General features: G+C 36.4%; 2 protein-coding genes across 4 annotated transcripts; one reads left to right on the plus strand and one right to left on the minus strand.

Moving 5' to 3' along the window:
- Positions 1 to 5,484: 5,484 nt before the first annotated feature.
- LOC112189562 (dof zinc finger protein DOF5.7) lies at positions 5,485 to 7,347 on the plus strand. Its single transcript, XM_040514875.1, has 2 exons — positions 5,485 to 5,633; positions 5,938 to 7,347. The coding sequence occupies exon 2, from the start codon at positions 5,983 to 5,985 to the stop codon at positions 7,057 to 7,059; it is 1,077 nt and encodes a 358-aa protein (XP_040370809.1). The 5' UTR covers positions 5,485 to 5,633; positions 5,938 to 5,982; the 3' UTR covers positions 7,060 to 7,347.
- A 6,834-nt stretch (positions 7,348 to 14,181) lies between these two features.
- On the minus strand, positions 14,182 to 20,972 carry LOC112188295 (kinesin-like protein KIN-14R). 3 transcript variants are annotated; one of them, XM_024327393.2, is made up of 19 exons: positions 20,607 to 20,971; positions 19,912 to 20,210; positions 19,656 to 19,827; positions 19,471 to 19,541; positions 19,194 to 19,377; positions 18,648 to 18,757; positions 18,461 to 18,560; positions 18,270 to 18,356; positions 18,006 to 18,182; positions 17,547 to 17,823; positions 17,289 to 17,450; positions 16,959 to 17,174; positions 16,827 to 16,864; positions 16,454 to 16,617; positions 16,107 to 16,358; positions 15,952 to 16,023; positions 15,739 to 15,813; positions 15,526 to 15,594; positions 14,182 to 14,931 (listed from the first exon to the last, which is right to left on the minus strand). In XM_024327393.2, exons 1-19 carry the CDS (start codon positions 20,779 to 20,781, stop codon positions 14,338 to 14,340), a joined length of 3,294 nt encoding a protein of 1,097 aa, XP_024183161.1. In that variant the 5' UTR covers positions 20,782 to 20,971; the 3' UTR covers positions 14,182 to 14,337. The 3 variants fall into 3 exon arrangements, 2 of the variants coding, with proteins under 2 accessions (XP_024183161.1, XP_024183160.1); XM_024327392.2 differs by having other exon boundaries at positions 19,912 to 20,213; positions 20,607 to 20,970; XR_005805649.1 differs by having other exon boundaries at positions 14,859 to 14,931; positions 15,674 to 15,813; positions 19,912 to 20,213; positions 20,607 to 20,972.
- Positions 20,973 to 21,786: the final 814 nt, after the last annotated feature.

The following is a 21,786-nucleotide window of genomic DNA, read 5'->3' on the forward strand; positions in this document are numbered from 1 at the left end:
GAGAGCTAGGGCAAGGTACTGATCGAGGTGCATAATATTATTGCAGCTGAGATGATAGCAGCTGCATGCTGCATTGCATATGGAGATCAACCGAGAAAGGACAAAACAATCTCTCCTGGCTTGGTTATTTAGTAATACTAACATCTAGTTAATACAAATTGGGAATATAACCGGTAACGTGGTTGGGTCTTCCGAACTTTCAAATTGGCTTGATTTGAATTTTTGTTATTTACTGCTAGTGTTAACTAATTCTATGTTTCTATAGGATACTTTTTAACTACACATTTTTTTCATCGCTTTTGTTGAGGTTTACGTAAAACCAAAATATAACTCTTACGGTTGAGAATGTGAAAAGAGTACCTCCCACCAAGGGCGTAGCTAGCCAGGGGCCTTCTCAATTTTTGGAAAATCGTTAATTAGTCTTAATCATATGAACATTAATGGAATTGACCCTTCTCACTTTATGAAAAATCCTTAATTAGTCTTAGTTTTAAAAATTTAGGGTTATTATCACAAAAGGTACCTTAACTTATCCTCTATTTTATCGATGATACCTGAACTTCAATTTTGATCACAACTAGTACCTGAACTTTTCTATTTCATTTTAAATGGTACCTAAGGCCACCTTCGATCACTATTCCGGCCAAAAAAACCAAATCTAAAAAGACAAAAAGCAAAAAAACAAGTTCAAGACAAGTCTATTACTAAAAAATCATCACTATATATGTTTGCAACCCTCGAAATCATCAAAAATCATCACTATGATTGCCTCACGTGCCGTTTTTAGTCGGAATAGTGATTGGAGGTGGCTCTAGGTACCATTTAAAATGAAATCGAAAAGTTCGGGTACTGGTTGTGATCAAAATTGAAGTTCAGGTACCATCGATAAGATTGAGGTATAGTTCAGGTACCATTTGTGATAATAACCCAAAAATTTAATACAAATTTATCTTAATTAGTCTTAGTTATCCTTGAATTTTTATGGAATGAAATAAAAGTTTACACTATTAATACACTACAATATCCAATTAATATAAATCTTTTCAAAATTTTCTTACCTTATTGATCGATATATGCCCATACGAATTTTTGGACACATTTTTGAGAAATTGAACGCATTTCGACAATTTCTCAATTGTTCTTAACCTTGTTGCCACATTCTTTATTCCATCTAAACTTAAACTAAATTTTAGCATGCGAATCGTGACCTCACTTATTGCACTTAGTAGTGTTTGCAACTTTGTAATAATTATTGTCCTGTTTTTGGATCAATAAAAATCTATGGCTTCATTTGAAGGGGCGGGGGGTGGGGTTACTATTATAATTTTATTTTTTTTAATCAAACCCAAAGGGTATCAATATATTTATAACAAGTTAGAATAGGTCGTTACATATCCTTCTACTGCCATTTATAAATAGACAAGAAGATAGTGGTAGTATCCAATAGTGGTACATAGACAATAAACTCACTCATTAGACATAACAGGACTCCTCCTTTGATACTACTACATAGAGTGCACATAAGTGCTTAGCTTCCAAAAAGAAATTATTGTAATTAGACAAAACTACATAGAAGCCTAAAAGAGCCCAAGGAAACCCTGCACTAGACCAAAGAGCCGCCTAGATACCATAACCGCTGCAGCTGAGATACCTCGCGACCGCGCTGCCACAGAACAAGAGGGGAACCACTGTCACCATCTCGACGTCATCATTAGTGCAACCAAATGGTTCCGCGCGTGAAAGATCTGATCCCCAAATCCATCCCACCAAACCATCAGCAACTGCTTGGTACTGACATCAGTCGGGTGCCGTCACTGCCCTCCTTGATCTGATACCTACGAGCATAACTGCAACAGAGATGAGCAAGCTAAGAACAAGATCGTCGACCGCATCCGTTAGCCGTCGTGCAGACCTCTCCTTGCAAACCAGAGCAAGCCTTAGAAACAACCACTCGTCCAGCAACGGCACCACAACATCGCACGACTAAAGCCGAGACTAGTGCTGGACCCTGGACCACCACCGGACGAGCGTCGCAAATAGTGCTGGAGAAGATGCTTCGGGTTTGGGGAGAAAACCTTTTCTCTTAGGGTGTTGCTTTTGATTCTAATGAAGATTGTGTTTTGAGAGTTAATTCGTGAGATTCTAATAATATTATTATAAATAATTGAGGTAAAAGAATCTATAGAAATTGGAAACACTCATTTTTCAAAGAAACGTAAGTAACGTTTCTATTTTTACATAAATTAGCTTTATAGAAAAGTGTTTTGTCAGATGATTCTAAATTTTCTGCATGCGTTATCTCTTTGAAATGAAATTAAAACTTTATTCAATTAAAAGTTATTATAAAAAAAAATTTGATAAAAAATTATATATAATTTGATAAATAAAAGAGAAGTAAATAAGGGAAAAGTAACACATTTTCTTTAAACCATCCATAATTATCTTGACGAAACACAACATGCATCATCTTCGATTAGTAATGTCATTCAAGACCGGCCATCTTTCCGACATTCTTGAAGCTTTAGATGTGATGAAAATGAGACAAATCAGACATCACTACCATATGAAAAAAATTAATAATGAGAGGCCTTATGAGTTATGAACATATATGATGGGAGGGGTACGTAAGTGGTTAGAGAGATGAGATGGATGGAAAAGAAGCCCGTGAGATAAGCTAGCTTGAGATGTAACGTACTGGTTATGTTTTCTAGAGAGAAACCATATGTATAATTTGGTTGTACGTTATGTGTTGTTGTATGGGTCATGGTTCCGTTTCTGGTTTGGTCGACTCTCACGGGAATCTGGCCACCTCTATCACATGTATCTCTCTCTCTCTCTCTCTCTCTCTCAACTGTTCTGCAACACTGAGCTGTATAATCTTGCACAAAACGAGTAATCGTTACGGCGATCCACGTTTCTCCACCACCATACCTATATATGCACATACACACACACGTACGTACGTACGTACATATATATATATATATATATTTATATATTTCCTTCTCTTACGTCTTTGGTCGGTAGTGAACTGGCCTGCTCTCTCTGTCTAAAACATGAAGTTCTTCATTTTGTAGCTGGTAGGTGTATATGTATCGATCTTGTCAACTGCATTTGCATATATTCCAGCGATGATATTTTTAAGGGCGGGAAGGAGGGGGTTTGGCAGTTGGTTGAAACATTGATATCAAAAATCACAGAAACATTGACAATGAGGGAGTTTAGTTTCCCTCATTGTCCTGCAAGCCCTCTTTGATCTGAAACTATTTTTAGTGCAACACGGTTATATTTGACAATTACATGATTATAATAAGTGAATTTACTACAGTATGCTAGTTAAACACGTTGTATTTGATTTGTGGGTTTCGATTTACTTTTTATAAAGATAAAATGAAATATTACCACCGCTAATTTGCCAGTAAAATATGTAATTATGTAAACCAACCAAACTGACCGCTTGTTATACGTAGGTCGAACTACTGACAAATTGAATAGTGCCAACATTTTCAGTCTTTAAAGAAATAGAAGAAAAACAAATACTCAGTATCTACTAAGAAATAAATTGTGCCCTCAATAAATAAATAAAAAAATTTGTTATTTTAGAATAAAACTTTCTAACTTTTTTTTTTTTTTTGGAAGGGACTTTCTAACTTCTTTGATTTAGTAAAATTTCAAGAAGCGTGATTATGGTTGGACTCGATTTGCCTAGCGTGAGTAGGGTTGGACTCGGTTCAAAACCGGGAATCACTCCTTTTCTCTTATCAATTTTGCTATCATATCTTCATTTATTTTTGTTTTTGTTTTCATTCCATCAATATTTCATCCAACTTTACCTAGCTGCCTAGCACATAATAAGCCACACACCACATCATGATGTAAAATCCAATGTTAAGCATGTCATGAATCATGACAAGAAATAAAAATGGCAACTTTCTATTGTCCTCGAGAATTGGGTAGTATACGTACACCCGAGCTTGGAACACAGAATCAGATTCCTCCAGTACTTCGCAGCTTAGCTAAGCTAGCATGCTGATGAATTAAATAAGCTGAAAGAAAATCTCACCCAGATCCCTTCCTTCCTTTCCTCCGGACCCCCACCCCCCCCCCAAAAACCCTCTATGTCTCCTCTCGATCACTTTCAGAGTTTCAGTCTTAGATCTTCTCTATCCAGAAAACCGTAACCTACAACCAGACAAGTAATTATCAGACAGAAACAAACCAATAAGACAAATTAGAATAATATATACGATCGCGACCGTACCGTTAACTTGACTATAAGTCTACATTATAAAACTGGCGGGAAGTGAGGTAGAAAGATCGAAAGGTATCTTTGCTGTTTTATTCATCTTCGAAAAACTAAAACGTACTTGTTTCTCTGCATCCATCATATAATTCTACTACAATCCAACCCTAAGCCTTCTAGCCCTAGCTTATGTAGCTACCTTCTAGTTTTAGATAATAATACGGGTTTTGATCTCACTAGTGCCAGACAATATTATTAATTATGGAGGGGAATATTGATGAACTGGGTTTGGGTTGTCTGCTCATAATTGGCTAATTAGTAGCATAATTGAAGCCTATATACCCAGTTGGGGACCCTTTATTTTTGCTAAGTTTGGTACAAGCGAGTAGATAATTATGGAGGAAAAAGCTAATTAACTAATTGCTTAGAGAGAGCAAAAGGAAATATTGGGTTTGGCTGTAAAGTGAGGTCTATATTGGGTTTCAAAAGGGACATTACATGGGAAGAAAGAGACAAAGCTTGTTGTGAGTGGCAGTGACAGACTCCCAGTACTGTTACTGTAACTGTTGCCTCACTCACTGACTCAACGTCTTCACCCCTCCCGCCCCTAAATCCCTAATACAATACTCGATGCCCGGTACTAGCTAGTTACTCTCTTCCTCTTCCTCTCTCACTGTGCCCTGTCCTGTCTGTGTGTCTGTCATTGCTGCCATGCTCTAGCTTTCACTTATAGCCTATATTCTATCATGTCACATATATCCAAGCTAGCCTTTCATTTCATGCATCAGTGTACTATTGCTCACACATTCATGTATCATCATCTTTCATTTTGTACACAATCTATCACATCCATATATCAAGTTACCAAGGCCCTTTTCATTTTCTTTCTTTTCTTATAATTTTATCATATAAGTTAATAGCAGAAATCGAAACTCTAAATGTACTTTTCTTTTTTGTCTAAAACAATCTAAATGTTAATTTTCCAGAAATTTATTAAATATTATTGAAAATATTATTACACTCGTTGTATATCAAGCTAACAACCTAGTTACATCACTTATTGTACCATCAAAAAGAGATTTCATCACCTATAGCTTGTGTTACATTAATTTTAACGATTTTGATTTTTTTCAGTGATGGGTCACTTTGCTATGTTTTATATATATATAAATCAATACATACCTCATCACATTTTCCATCTCCAACCATATAAGAACTAATTCTATCCGATTGTTTTCTTCTTCTTCTTGTTGTGGCTCCCTTTATTCTGCCAGCCGCTGATCGTTTTCAGATCATCTAGTTCCCTCTTGTCTCTACTCACTCTCTCTCTGCCCTCTAGCTCTCTCCACACCCACCATATAAATACAGAGAAACCGACTTCTTCTTTCTGGTGACATCGCTGTCTCTTCTCTCTCTCATGCTTACTCTCATATATATGTTTAGCTAGCTAGCTAGCTTTATCATATCCCATATTCTCATATCTCACTTCTAAACCAACCTTTTAATTACATTCATATTTCCTTTCTCTAATTAATTAAAAGTCCCAGCTTTCAATTTCCCCTCTTTGATGAAGATCACAGGCACCCATCAACACCATGCATGAAGCCATTGAATTTCACTATCATATCTTTGCCTCTGCAAAAGGAAACTCGAGCTAATTAATTTCTCTCACTTTTCTCCTTCTTCACCTCCAGGTTTGCTTTACACCCCCACCACAACCCCATTTTGATTGCACCCCAATGATGTCCTCCGACAACACGCCGGCGAAAAAGCCGGCAGACGACACCCAACAAGGAGGAGGAGGATCAGGCAACAGCCGCAAAACGACATCGTCCAAGGCCCCGCCGGAGCAAGCCCTCAAGTGTCCGAGATGTGATTCCCCAAACACAAAGTTCTGCTACTACAACAACTACAGCCTGACGCAGCCCAGACACTTCTGTAAGACCTGCAGGCGTTACTGGACCAAAGGCGGAGCGTTACGCAACGTCCCCATCGGCGGCGGCTGCCGGAAAAACAAGAGAGTAAGGTCGTCATCTTCCCGACTCTCCTGCAGCCTCGACTCCAAAGACTCCGGCGACTCGGCCTCTGACCACATGGGTCTCAAGTTCTTTCACGGCATTTCCCCCGCCATGGATTTCCAGCTCGGCGGCCTCTCCTTGCCTAGACTCAACCACCACCCTTCTTCTTCTTCAGCAGTTGTAACCGCCCTTTACAATAACAACAACAGCCAGTTCTCTCCATACGGTGACGTTTCGGTTACTTCTGGCCTGACTCTTGATCCCTCAGGTGGTGCTTCCGGGAATAGTTCCTTTATGGGTTTTAATTATCCTCTCACTTTAGGCAGTGGAAGCGGCGGCGGGGTTGGGTTTCAACAGAACAACATGAACAGTTCCATGAGTGTTCATAGCAGTCTTGCTTCTTCTATTGAGTCCCTTAGTTCTATCAACCAAGACCTTCACTGGAAATTACAGCAGCAGAGGCTGTCCATGTTGTTTGGTACTACTATCGCCGGTGATAGTCAGACACAGCCGTCTCATAAAGATATGCAGATGAATGATCTCGAGAAAAATCAGACAGCGCCTATTTTGTTTCAGAATCTGGAGATTTCGAAACCGAAAGAGTCTACTGGAGGAGGAGATACGGCTGCGACGGAGTGGTTCTTTGGGAACTCTTACGCACCGCCACCGCCGGTGACACCTACTCCGACCAACAGTGGCGGCAACGGAGGAGGAAACGAGAACAATGCGGGTAACTGGAATACTCATGGAGTTGTTCAAGCGTGGGGTGATTTGCAGCAATACAATGCCTTGCCCTAGAGGACTAAGCATCAAGAGAGGTAGCTAAACACAATTTTAAAAAGCATGATCATGATCATGAAGAAGAAAATGGGGAAATTATATTATTGGTTTTGAAATATTATCTGAGAAAGATACCCATTTTGGCATATGTTAATTTGTGTTTTGGTTTTTTCTTGTGTTGATATGAAAGTGTAAAAGCTAATTGACTAGTCTCTTAACAATGCAAAAGAAGAAATTAGTCTTACTACTTTTCCCCTTAATTCATGTTTATATGCATGGTTGATGAACATCTGATTATTAAACTTTGTGGGTTACCCAAGTTGGATTGGAATATTAATTGTTTGTGTTGTTAGGCAACTGCCAAATGGCAATGATGCTCAGTACTTAAATTAACACTGCTCTAGCCAGCATTGAAATTCATTTCACTACTTTTTATTAAGGCCAGGTATCTCCCTTTCTAAACCATTTTCTCAAATCTCCCTTTGGGATCTGTGATTTTTTTTTTGGAATTAAATCTTTGATTTGTTCTATGTTGAGTCAGTTTGTGTATATATCCAAAACTCTCACTATCCTGTAAGCTTAGAAGTGTGTCTCTTTTAAGGAACTGAGCCTCATCAGCCACTGAATCAATGTCAATCTAAACAGACACCAAACTAGAGACAGTAGCAGCTTAACTAGCCCTGCAATGTAGAGCTAGGCTAGCCTTGCCTAGCTGTCAGTTCCTCTCCCCCTTTGATAATAATTAGTGACAGTGTGGTGTGATTTTGGTGCTGTCTGAAAAAGTGATGGTTTGAAAGTTGTATACTTGTATTGAATGAAAGTCTGTCAACAGTTGAATCAATGAGAAGAGAGAGAGAGAGAGAGAGAGAGAGAGAGAGAGAGAAGGAGAGAGAGAGCGGTGTAGCAAAAAAACGTTGTGGATCGATGTGTTTAGCCTTTTAGAGTCTTGGGGAGTGAGCCCTCTTTCTTCTTCTTGCTCATTGCTACTAATTGCTACTGCTGCGTACGAGTACTGATCAGCAAAGCATCTCTCTCTCTCATTGTGATTCTGCTACTGATGAGAGAGAAGAAACTAATGAAACTAGCTTTTACTGGCTTCTTTCCATTAATTGCTGCATTGCTCTAACTTTATTCTCCACTTAACCTACCTATTTCTGCGAAAACTATTTATTAGATTTAAGGGCTATAGTCTCTTTCCATCAACCAAAACTCAATCTCGCTTTGATCAAATACGTACAGTTATACAGCTACTTCGACGTCATTGCTTGTACTACAGTGAACGACTGTAATGGATGTGCTCTTTGTCTTCTTACCTTCTCTTTGGGGTAGCTACGTATTTATGAAGAAATCGAGGAGCTATAAATTTATCTCTTGGGTAAGAAATTGCCAACTTTTGGTTCTTAGCCACTATGTTGTGGAAGCTCTAGGCAACATTCCATAGGATTCTGTAGAACTGAATACATATAGGGCTTTGCATGAGTTGAGTCGACACCACCAACTTCCTTTGCCTGACATGTTATATAGGTCCCCCATCTTTATAAACATGCATGTTGTTGCTACTTTTTCATATACATCGTCTCTCACTTATCTACACACATGCGTTCAATAAAGCTATAAACAGCTTCAAAAGCTTAGCAATAATATATGTGTGTGTGTGTTTCTATCATGATTCTAGAGTATCATACATTGAGAGAGTTTATTAATCGTTATGTTTTAAGATTTTTTAGTTATTAGATCCGATCAAATAATAGATATAACATTTGAAAATTCAGAATGTTTGTAGCTCGGTATAAGTTTATGAATGAATAGATGGGGTTTGCACTAACAGTTGATTTTCGCAATGCGGATATAGGCCAAAATGCAAAGAGTCGTTCAAATGATGTTGTTGTATATTTCACTAGGGCCCATATTTCACCATGAGGCAGACGTCCACCAAAGTGATTTTAGAACCTCCTTTCAATAATCAAAATAATTAATTTTTCACATTCAAAGATGTTATTTTTGTAAAATTCTGTCTAAATTTATATGGAAATCTGTTCATTATTAAAGCTGAAATCAAATAGCGTACACTATTTTTGATTTAGTTGATTCTTCACAAGAAGAATCAATATTGCACAGGAATAAAATAAATAAATCCTTATGATCATTGAACTGCATACTAGAAAGGATTTATCAACGAATATTTGTTGGAAAAATATTATCCGAAAAAATTTAAGCACGAATAATTAAAGTAAGAACCAATAATGTTTATCAAACTAACAATATATTGTAAAAAAAACAGTGTCCGACAAAAATTACACAAAACATTATGTTATTATTCTCTTTTTGGAAGAAGGATTGTTCATCAATCAATCAGGATCTATCCTCTTATAGTGTATTGTTCAAGTCTTAATTTATTTGGCTTTAGGGAGACAAACAAAGGATAGATGAGTGTTGTGGCTCAGAAACGGAAGACATGAAGTTGCGTGATTAACGTGAAGGACTGAGACAACCTTTTGTTTCCATCGACTGATCGAGATGGTGCGTTATATATAGATGCCGTGTGTGTGTATATATATATATATATGTCATTGTTTCAACTGTTATTTTACAACCTAGCTCATAAGCTAAGCTAAGCTGCAAGAAGCTCATGACTACTTGTTGATGAGGAACCATCCCATGCTCTTCCAAAAATTACTCTTTGATGCTCTTCATCCTCAAGAACTTTATCCTACTCGCCCAGCCATGCCCCTACCATCCACTTAATTAGCCTGTGAACCATCTATCAAATCAGCCATATATACAAATAAAGATGATCGAGCACGAAGGTCATGCTTATTATTATAATAAGTAAACCCTAGCCAGCTAGATAGTAGATAGACCCATTTTCTTCTTCTTTATTCAACCGCGCGCACGTTATTTCTAAGGGGTAAAATATATTAGCATCATGATTACATAGATCACAAAAGTTTACCTCTTTTAGGCTTGATGGTGGTTAACTTTTTGACTGGGGAATGAAGACCAAGTACCTTCCTCTTTTGTCTCTCGCCTAATCCTTTGAATTTGTACAAAACGTTTCTTAATTTCAGTAGCAATGCACGTATTATATATTCTACCGACATGGGACAAATGTCTCCTAACCATAGTCTCAAGGTCCAACGCAGCAACTGTTAGGATTAAGTGCTGAAAAATTAGTATTAAATAACGAATTTCTGTTATTAATTAGAATGGCTAAATACTATTTAGTCATTGAATTTTTGCTGAAAAAAAAACTTCAATCCCTCGCCTTTTAATTTGACATGTTTACTTCCTGTTCTTTCAGTTTTTCACCCAATAGATCCATTCCGTTAGACTCCGTTAAATTGTGCCGTTAATTTCCTATTTTAAGAATAAAATTACTATTATAGCCTTGACTTTCTCTTTCTTTAATTTTTTTTAATTATTTTTATTCTTTTCTTTTATTTTTTTTTCTGATTCGCACTAACAAATTACTAATTTTTTTAATTGTTTTTATTCTTCTCTTTTGTTTTTGGTTTCTTTAATTTTTTTTATTTTTTTATTCTTCTCTTATATTTTTTTTCTTCTAGTTCGCACCAATAAAATTACTAAATTTTTTAAATTGTTTTTATTCTTCTTTTTTATTCTTTTCTTCTAATTCACACTAATAAAATTACTAATTTTTTAATTATTTTTGTTCTTCTCTTTAATTTTTTTAATTTTTTTTATTCTTCTCTTTTATTTTTCCTTCTCTTTTAAGGATAAAAATTACTAATATATTCCCTCCCTTATTTCTTTTGTTATGACTAATTTTATTGGGTGTTTAGGTGAGCCGGAGAAGAAAAAAATAGTCATAATTTTTAGTACGACCTTTATAAAGAGATTGGTGTGAATCAGAAGAAAAAAAATAAAAGAGAAGAATAAAAACCATTTAAAATGATTAAAGAAAAAGAAAGTCAGGGCTATAATAATAATTTTATCCTTAAAATGGAGAGCTAACGGCACAATTTAATGGAGTATAATGAAATGGACCTATTGGTTATGATTATTTTTAGTCTTCTCTGGCTCACCCAAATACCCAATAAAATTAGTCATAACAGAAGAAACAAGGGGTGGAATATAATAGTAATTTTTATCCTTAAAAAAGAAGAATAAAAAAAATAAAGAGAAGAATAAAAACAATTAAAAAAATTTGTAATTTATTGGTGCAAATGAAAAAAAAAATAAAACAGAAAAGTAACAAAAAAATTAAAGAAAGCAAAAATAAAAGAGAAGAATAAAAATAATTAAAAAATTAGTAATTTTATTGGTGCGAATCACAAGAAAAAAAATAAGAGAGAAGAATAAAAACAATTAAAAAAATTAAAGAAAGAGAAAGTCAGGGCTATAATAGTAATTTTATTCTTAAAATAGGGAGTTAAAGGTACTATTTAACGGAGTCTAACGGAATGGACCTATTAGGTGTAAAACTGAAAGAACAGGGAGTAAACATATCAAATTAAAAGGCGAGGGACTGAAGTGTTTTTTCAGCAAAAGTTTAGAGACTAAACAGTATTTAGCCCTAATTAGTAATTAACACTAATTTTTCAGCACCTAGTCCTAACAGCAATTCGCCCGAACGGATTCTTGATGACTTGAATTTCAGTAACTGGCCGGTGTATGTGTCGTTGTGGTTGTTGGTTTTAGTCTCAGAAAACCTCATCAGCTCGACATGCGCGGTTTGCGCTAAAAAAAAAAAAACTAGGAGGACAAAACGTACTGCATGATTCACATAATGTTATGCAAACATAATGTTTCAAATATAATTTCGGACTAACTAGTAAAATTGGTTCCTCTAATCTCATCACCCCTACTCTATATGCCTATCTTTGATTATTTGTTGGACCGAGCTGATCGACGACCAAAATTCTTGTATCAAATCAGATAGGAAATGGGTTTGCTTTAGCACCAATAAATAAGACCCATATGCGCATGGGTCTTATTTATTTCAATTTCAAGTGTAACGGCTAGCTAGCTAGGGTTCTATAATGTGAACTAAGAAAGGAGACTCATAGAAGCAAAACTCTTACGGATATTGTACATGGCAATGAAGAAAATCAAACACGTCATCATTCAAAACAATCTATATGTAACGTTCTCCTCTCGATCAGCAAGAAATCTTTGTTGTCTAGTGTCTCTGCGGACAATGGAGATGGATACTGATCGAGTCAGTGACCACCTCCCCTTTTAAAACGAGAAAATCGCCTTCAACATCGTCACCCTCTTTGGCAGTTTTCGGGTTTCAGAAAACAACACTCCTCTATATCTGTAGCTCACCCAAGCCACCCTCATCATTTCATGTGGCTTCTTCCACAAGACAGGTTCGTTACGATCAGTAATTCCCACTTCACACACAAAAAAGAATTTGTACGGCTAGCTTTGACTGCATTGTTCCAAAGCAAATTGCATATGATGGTCTATGTTAGTCTATCTTGTATCGTTTCATTCCAAATGTGTATTGATGTAGTTAAAAATTGATATTCGGTGATATAACGCTTTCAGGGTCAAGTTCTTCTAAGAGCTCAGTATTTCAATATTCTTTAACATAATAGAACACATTGAACAATAAAGGTCTATATATACGTTTCTTTGAGACTGCGAGGTTGCATTCATTGTTTGGTCGATTAGTTTATCGTTTTGGATAGTGTTCATATCCTAAGGTTATCTTTTACTTGAGAGAATGGAATAATTCCTTTTTCTGAAAATAAAATAAAACATCACATACCTGTAGCAATTCACTCTGTGCATGGACGTACAATAATTTAGACCCAACATTAATTTTCTCAAACCACATGGAATGATACGCTGTATTTTGGGACCTCATATATATAGGCCACAATACGTAACAAGAATTAGAAGAAGGAGACCTATGAAGTTCTTTTTTGATTTTTTTTTTTCAATGGAGATTCAAACTTGGAATTTCAGCAGTTCTTAGCCAGACTGTAGCTAGCCGAACTGGCCGAATCCAAGCTGGTTCTAAAGCAAAGTTGGATTTACAGTGTATACCTACATATAGTTCTGATTCAAATTATATATGTTTAACATATTTAACAACTCCATATAATTATGTAATGTTTATTAAAATGCTTGAAAGAGTGCGCTTTAGTTGAAGTAAATTAAGATTCAACATGAGAGAGTACATGAGGTAAAGTTGTACAAGGAGTGAATGGCATGGCATGCATGGAGACCAAAGCAAAATAGTCAATGAATGGTCTGGACAAGATGAAGGTAATATATTCGACAAATTGCTTCAAAAAGACCAAATAAAGCAAGATAATTGATGAATTATCCTAACAAGATATGTCTTACAAATTTCTTCCAAATTAAAGATCACATTAGGGCTTCTTCACCCTTCATCCTTCAGAGAGTAAAAATCATAATGTCCCTGCTGTATCAATGCCACATAAAATTGCAAAGTTGAGAATAGAAGTGGGGGATATGAAATTATGAATAATTGATCTTTATAGATATACCATAGGAGACAGGCAGTACTACAGCTAGTACTCTTCCATGTTTAATTTCGTCATGCATTATTGTATCATGTGCAGTAAAAAACTTTAAACTCCGTCAATAAGTTGAAAGCAACTGAACTCTTACAGTACGAACTTCGTTATTAATTTCAATACTATTCACAAATACGAGTAGCAGGTACAGTATGAATGCATGTTGCTAATCAATCCCATCACTCAGGTTGGCTAAGCAGAAAATGACAGTACATAGCCGGTGGCTCAAATTCAATCCAATTTAAGAGCTGCTCTGCTTCACCACTACACATAGGCTTGTAGCTGACAAACTGGGTTTTAGCCTGCCCCCCCAAAGCGGTTGCAAGTTAGCAACAAAAGCCGCAAGCCACTTAAATTATTGAACTTAAGCCTAAACCAAGATGTTAACTCTACATTGTATCTTGTCTCCCAGGGAATTCTAAATCCTTCATAACACACTAAGATGGACTGTAGTCATTGTACCAATGTCTGTTTTTACACTTACAATAGCAAGTTGAGCAAGTTTTCGAGTTTTTAATTATTAGCGTCTTGCTGTATGTAGTAAGGTATCTGGTTTCCTTGAGCAGTGTTGATTGTGGCAACAAAACTAAAGAAATCCAATAACAAAAGTTAGGATGAAAAGCATCGATTAAGAACTGAAGTAATTTCATAAGCAATGAATGAATTTCTGGTAGCACAATATATAAGAATACATTTTGAAAACAGAATGCACAAGGTACTATATTTGTGCATGCGTAACTACATATTAATAAAAAGGAAATGTGCAGCACACTATATATCATGACCAGATTTTCTTCTTATTATCCCTCTCCTTGACTTGAACCTGATCTCTGTTAATCCTTTTGTGAATCAAGGGACCTTGAGTAGCAGTTGGCTTTGATGGTCTTGTGATTCTTGCAATCTTAGGAGGATCAGATTTCCTAGATTTGTTGTCATATAAAGAAGTCGACAGCCTGTGGAAGTTCTCCGTCTCACCACTTTTAAACTCTCTTTTCCTTCTTTTCTCATGGAGAGAATCGTGTCCTCTTAGTAATGTGGACCCTTGACTCATCCGGCGGTTTAGTGAATTTGAAGCCCTTAAGATAGAAGGATCAACATCATTCGTTATTTCATCTCTTATGCGAGTCTTTCCTTCATGAGGAGTCACCCTTACTACATCAGCAAAAAGTTGAGTACACTGCAACTGGTTCTCTTGCCCCCTCAACTTGTCTTCAAGTAACTGCTTCTCTTGCTCCCTCAACTTGTCTTCAAGTAGCTGCTTCTCTTGCTCCCTCAACTTGTCTTCAAGTAACTGCTTCTCTTGCACCACCCTGAACTTGTCTTCAAGTAACTGTTTCTCTTGCTCCCTCAACTTATCTTCAAGTTCCTCAATCTATGACATGTCAAATAAATATTAGCTCTTGCTCCCTCAGATATAGAATTTGTAGAAAGAAGATGTGCGTTTTAGTATACCTTAATAGAAAAGGAAGGAGCCAAAAGGACAAGTGATTCACACAATGTTTTTGTTTGATAGAGTCAAATACGTCATGAAAATAGAGTTGAGTATCAGACCAAATGTGGAAGTTCAATGATAATCACAATTTGGAAATCCTAAACACCAGCCAAGGATGCTGATGAATTTTGCATAGAAAAAACCATTCAAAGAAGACTCTTTTGCAATAAAAAGAACAAAGAAGTTTTGTCCACAAGGAGAAATTATGAAACCAACCAATAGTAGATGACTATCGTATGATTTCATTTAGAATATTTGGACCAAGTTCACAATTTGGAAATCCAAAACACCAGCCAAGGATGGTGATGAATTTTGCATAGCAAAAATCATTCAAAGAAGACTCTTTTGTAATTAAAAGAACAAAGAAGTTTTGTCCACAAGGAAATTAGATGACTATTGTATGATTTCGTTTAGAATTTTTGGACCAAGTAGCTTTCACCAATGGAAATACGAACAGAAACGAAATACTGGTACCTTCTGGTGAAGTGTGGAAGGGTCTGATTTTCGTTCTTCCTCTTTCAATTTTATCTCCAGTTCCTTCACCTACATAAAATGAAGATTAAATAATATACCTCAGAATTTATTTATTTATTTATTATTATTATTTTTTTTGATAATATACCTCAGAATTTATTATCAAAACACAACTATTTACATGTACACGAGATGCCTCTTCTCTTTAACAACCTTATTATGTAAAGTGGTAGAAATGAACTCAGATTCTTGCATTTGCTCCTTTAGCTTGCTTTCAAGATCCTTAATCTGCTTAATAAAAGTATATAGAATAATAGTTAACCTCTTAGCTTTTGAAAGTTCTAAAAACAAATAAAAAGTATCTTAGGCTTGTAAAAGAAAGTTGAAAATGGAAAAAACCAATGGGTCTAAGTTTGGCACGGTAACCTTTTGTCGCAAATTTGCAGATTCTGACTCTGACTTTTGTTGTTGTCTTAGATCAGCCTCCAACTGTTCAACCTTCATAAGATGGAGTTCCTGTCAGCATTAGTAAAAAAAAAAAAAAAAACATAGAATTCAAAATATTTCAGGTAGAGAGCAACCTTTTGTTTGAGACAGCTGCAAGTTTCTTCTTTCCCCCTTAATCTATCGGAAAGTTGTGAAACTTGCTTCTCTAACTGGCTATGCAAGGCTGTCTTCAACTCAAGCTTCCCTTCAAGATCTTTAATCTTTTCTTGTTGATTTTTGTAAATTTGGTCTTTTCCTTTGTTCTTGCTCTCCATGTTTTGAAAGCTCTCTTCTAGCTTCCTTAGAGATTCATCTTTGGATCTTGCTTCCTGCCTAGCTCTTTCAAGCTGTTTAAATGAAAGTAAAAATGCTTAATAAGAAAAAATAAGTAGTGTAAATGTAATAACAAAATAAAGACTGAACTGAAAATGTTATTACCAACCATGAGTTTTGTTTTCTGGAGCTCGCTTGTATCAACTTGCTTCCTGACAGGACCCAACTCAATTCCTCGAACCCGTGTTGCAAAGTTTAAAGAACTCATAGTCTCACCCAAATCTTGGTCTGAAGGGCTTATTTGCACAAACATTAAAGTTTTAGAGTCACCTCCTGCAACAGATGCACAGAACAATCTCATAAAAGAGGTCGCAGAAAAGAAAAGAAAACAAAGTAGCAGAGTTTAAGCTTCCTTTAGAGCCAAGTTAGATGATTATTATTATTGATCTAATTGAGCTAGTAGATAACAACTAACTAATCCAAGCCCTCAATATTTACCCTTGAACAAAGAAAACAAGACACAGAGGATAACTTTATTTTACCTAATGAATCTTGAAGTAAATGTGTCAACTTAGAGTTCCTGAAACCAAGCAGCAGGCACGGTTACAAAAAGAAAAAACAGAATCTGAATATTGGTGGAGGAATGAGCTAAGTTCGTAGAACAGATAGTGGACCTGTATGGAATGTGACCACTTTTATTTGCAAGAGCAGATATCACATCTCCGAGAGCTGAAAGGGATCTGTTGATATTTTGAGCTTCCTTTAATCGTTCTCCTTGTACATCAGTTTTTGCAAGCCTTTCACTGCCAGCCAAATCCACTAACCACAGCTTGCTTTTGGTGCACTCCCCATTTATCACGTTCTTCGCTTTCACCATTATGCAAAGCAAGCTGATAAAATGAGTAAAACATTTACTATGGTGGTAATAATAAGAACATGGAAAATGGAAAGGAGAAAACTCATATACTAAAAAGGAATTTATAGACATCAAAAGGGTGCAGTACCAATGAGAACGACTGCTATGCTCATTAACATTATTACTTCCTACAGCTCTAGCATGGCTTCCAGCTTGCAGTACCCTCCACACTTCCTTAATACTTTCAACTTTGGCTTCTACTATGCCTGGAACATGATGATACCCTTCAGGAGCCTGTTTTATCTCCAACCTGGCATACATGAAGAGTTTTGTAACCTTATGTTGCTAGGTGAAACAGAAAACACATAGTTGATTATCTTTTTGCCTTTAAGCAATTTTATCTTACTTCTTTGATGACTGTGGTGAAGTATCTAACAAGTCCCTAATTTGCTCATTGTAGACTTCAAGTACGCTAACGGATATGCTGTATGTAAAAGTTTCCTTTCTTTTGTTTGCAATTTCAAACAACTGCTCAAGCGTCCTATAATTGACTCCCCTATTCTTCTCAGTGCCCTCCATTGTGAATGTCTTTCCTGTCCCTGTTTGCCCATAAGCAAAGATGCAAACATTGTAACCGTCTAGAACTGAAATCACCATTGGAGAAGCATCCACAAAGACATCAGCTGCCAAGATAAAAGGAAAAACTCTGGCTCAGTACAGACTTCACCAACATAAATGCTGTTAAGGTGGCAATGATATATATCCACACATATAGACAAAAGTAAAACTCTAGCTCTATATAGACTTCACCAATGTAAATGCTGTTAAGGTGGCAATGATATATATCCACACATTATAGAAATACCTTGATCATCTTTTGGTGAGTAAACTCGATCGAATTTGAACGACTTTTTAGTGGAGCCACCTGTTAGGAAGGCAAGACATCCATCCTTTGCTGCCTCGAAGTCTACAACTGCTTTACACCCAGCTGTTATCTCCTCTTTACTTAACGGGCGGCAGCGGCAAAAAACCCTGATATTCCCTGGTTTTTAAGCACAAAATTCTTTATTTAAACTAGTCAAAATAATTGTGCTAAACACTGCACTACTAAGCAGAAAAGGACACATACCTTTGGCCTCCTGAACCTCATTAAAGAGCTTCTTTCTTTTAGCTTGCTCTTCATTGTACTTCACTTTAAGCTCTTCACACTCCGCAACTGTACAAACATTATGTGAGTCCATACAATAACCAGAACTCAATTTGCATCTAACTTTACAAACCAAATAAAAGAAAAAACAATTAAGTGTAATTCTAACATACCTAATCCTTGAACTGCAGAAATCATGTTGTTCAATTCAGGAATTGAATCAGCACATTCATGTGCTTCACGAGAAAGAAGCAGATGCTCCTTTTGCATCAGCTGCATAAGAAACAGAAATCTGTTGTAAGAATAATAATCGAAGGATAAATTATAAGTTAATGCCTTGATTAATGTCCAATACAATACCTTGATTTTCAATTGCAAATCATTGACTGCTGCTGCCCAGTATTTCTTGTCATGCTCGTACCTGCTAGAAAGATTCCTTATATCTTCAGCTTGTTTCTGCATGGCTTGATCTAATGAGAAAACGAAAAAATGTTAGAAAGTCCAATAATAAGTGTGAAATCCATGTTTTAATGTTGACATTTGTTCAGTTTAAAATGGTTTCTGGTATTAATTCAAAGACTGCCCCTATGGTTTTTACTCTTTCATCTAATGTTCAACTAATTTGATGAAAATTACAATCTTTTATGGCTCTATTCTTTCATTTTGTGGCAAAATATAGTTGGTTCAGCTCTTCACACGACCATAAAAATGGGCGAACAGCTAAAATATTTGTCGTCTCTTGAGTCTGAATGCAGTAGTATCCACGTAGCTAATCACTAAACCTAACAAGTAATGTTAAATTTTCACAATCGTCCAATAGGCTGGCTAAAAGATTCCCAATTGATTTGATCTGGAGGACACCAGAAACACCCTATCTATAAAAAGTGGAAGCTTGCATAAACATACCTTGAGATAGATTTTTGAATGCTGTGTTGTCAAGTTCCATCCTGACCTTGTCCAGCTGTTCATTTGCTACGGTCAACGACATCCATGCTTCATAACATTCTTTTGCCTTAAGCTCACATCTAGTATTAAGCTCTTGTATCTTCTTCTCATATTTAGCAGTAGACTTCTTTTGCATTAGTTTCTTCTGTAAACCCAAAGTTTTTAAGTTGCCAAATAAGGAACAACATTAAGCTTTAAAGTTGTAAAGTCTTTAACCTATATGTAAAATGTGCCTAACCTGAGCTGAAGACACTTCTATTTCAGCATCACAGTGGTTACATTTTAGATGTTCAACAATCTTTCCTGGAACTGCAATCAAACATATGCCGACACTAGGCTCAAAATTCTGATATAAATATACTCAAATGCCCCCTAAAAAAAAAAAAAAAAAACCATTCATGCAAATGAAATGTACAAGAGTACCTGAATCACTTGGTGGTCTCCTGATGCCAATACCACTAACTAGTGGGCTTCCAATAACCCCTTCGAATCTTATGACAACTACTCCATCCTCCTTCACTGAGACCCTTGAATCCACCAATTGCAAGGGCTTATTGGCCCCAACAATAGCAAAGATATCAAAGTCTGATAGGACCTGCCGAAAAAAACAAGACAAGTGTCAGTCCCTAGTTTCACTAGTTTCATCCAAAAACAAGGATTTTTCACTTAAATGACTTGCCTTCTCTTCCTGGATGAACACATTAAACACCCTCATTCCTTTAGGCCCATTCGTGTTAATGATTTCTGTGAAATGAATATCGATATAGTAGTCCCCAGGAGGTAGATAATTGAAGCGGTAGCAGAAATTCCCTACTCGTGCCGATTGATAGATGTATGGATAATCCCCACCATCACTTATCTGTTCATTGGTTCTTAAAACATTCCCTCCCACAAAATAACTGTCACCCAGAAATGTCACACCAGAGTCTGATTCATACAAATCCTCAGTCCCAGCATTCACAAACATCACATATTCACCTGCTGCAACATCCACCAGAATTAGACTCCCCATTTCATTCAAAACCACTTTATCAACTATTTCATCTATAAATCAACACTTCAGCACTAAACTACCCCCAATTAACAACTCAAAATTTACTACTCAAACCTCAACCATTTTCACATTAACAAAAATTTTAACAGTCATCAAATTTCAACTAAAATCATAAAAGACATGCAATTCTGCTATTAAAGTCGAAACCTTTGATACATTGACGAAGTGATTAGCAAGAATTAGGGCTAAAAGAAAATTTCCCATTTTTACAATCAATCAAATTACACTTGAATTAGGGCTGAAAAGTCCTAATATTTACTGGGGTGATCCAAAAGGTAAAACCCAGATCCAATTCAAGAAAATGAGAGATGGAAACTTACACGTGGAGTTGGGTCTCGTAAATCCGGTAGGGATTAGTCTGGAACCGGAGTCGCAGAGCATCGAATCGACCAACGACTCGTCGTCCTCATTCATTGAAGAATCTTTGAGATCTGGGTTTGGCTGTTGAGCCTGCTCGGAATCTTGGAAAGCGGGGTCGAATTGGGTCTGTTCCATGAAATTGGGAAGTGATGAAATCTTGGGGAGGGTGTGGGGGGAAAGAGCGGTTCTTGGAGCAAAGGAAGTGCTTTTGGGATTTAGTTGAAGAAGAAGAAGGAGGAGATGGGATTAATTGAAATGGGGTATGAGATTTTGGGAGCGAGTATGTGATTGGAATTTGAATTTGGTTACCGTTGGAAATAATGTGTACCGTTATGGTTCGCTTTGTAAAAGCGTCCGGAAAAAGGAAGGAGCGATTATAGTAAGTTTTTGTTTTTGAAATGTGGGAATGGGAATCGGAATGGGCTGGTGGGTACATCCCACAGGGGTGGCGGCTGCACTAGTAACATGACTTAAGGGTCCAACACTAAGGCCCAACAAAACTAAACAATGGAAACATACATATGGCCCAATCCGGATTGGTGGACACAGGCCCACATGAAAAACTCGCCATCTTCAGTCGTAATATCGCCGCCACCAGACGATTGTGGGGTGGTTCGCCACCGATCTCTTCCAATTTGTAGTTGAAAAACAACATTCGGGCTTTGAGCCGACACCAGAGAGAGGGGAGGCCTAGAAATGTACTCCATATCTCCGTCCTAGCTAAATATGAGATCTGAGTCAGATATCTACTACTAGTCTACCATAAATGGAGGCGCTCTTTTAGTGTCAAAGAATTTCATCAAAATATGAAGTGTCCAAAATACTCTTATAAATAAAAATTAAAAACTCAAAATAAAATTATGCAAGGGTTATTATGAAAAAATAAAAATAAAAAACATAATGAAAGAATTGAATTCTTATTAGTAATATACTCACCTTCATTTCAACGTTCTTCATTTTTTTGATAACAAAACGTGGGTATAAGGTTAGTATATGTAACACCATCCGAATTTGTAATAATATTGGTGAATTAATCTTATTAGTAAACTAAACTCAAACGGTATGGGCTTACGCTTTTAACAGACGATGTATTCGATTCTAGCTTGTGAAGAATTTCAATTTTTAAGTTCGGTCATTGAC

The sequence above is a fragment of the Rosa chinensis genome, chromosome 2 (assembly GCF_002994745.2).
Source record: "Rosa chinensis cultivar Old Blush chromosome 2, RchiOBHm-V2, whole genome shotgun sequence".
Classification (NCBI taxonomy): Eukaryota; Viridiplantae; Streptophyta; class Magnoliopsida; order Rosales; family Rosaceae; genus Rosa; species Rosa chinensis.

What these genes read in the sequence shown, in the direction of transcription:
- LOC112189562 (XM_040514875.1), top strand. Translation starts at nt 5,983, where the DNA reads ATGATGTCCTCCGACAACACGCCGGCGAAAAAGCCGGCAGACGACACC.
- LOC112188295 (XM_024327392.2), bottom strand. Translation starts at nt 20,781, where the DNA reads ATGGAACAGACCCAATTCGACCCCGCTTTCCAAGATTCCGAGCAGGCT. An exon ending in TTCTGCAGTTCAAGGATTAG is followed by an intron (nt 18,357 to 18,460) that starts GTATGTTAGAAT and finishes ATGTTTGTACAG; the next exon opens with TTGCGGAGTGTGAAGAGCTT. An exon ending in CTTCCACACTTCACCAGAAG is followed by an intron (nt 14,932 to 15,525) that starts GTACCAGTATTT and finishes GACATGTCATAG; the next exon opens with ATTGAGGAACTTGAAGATAA.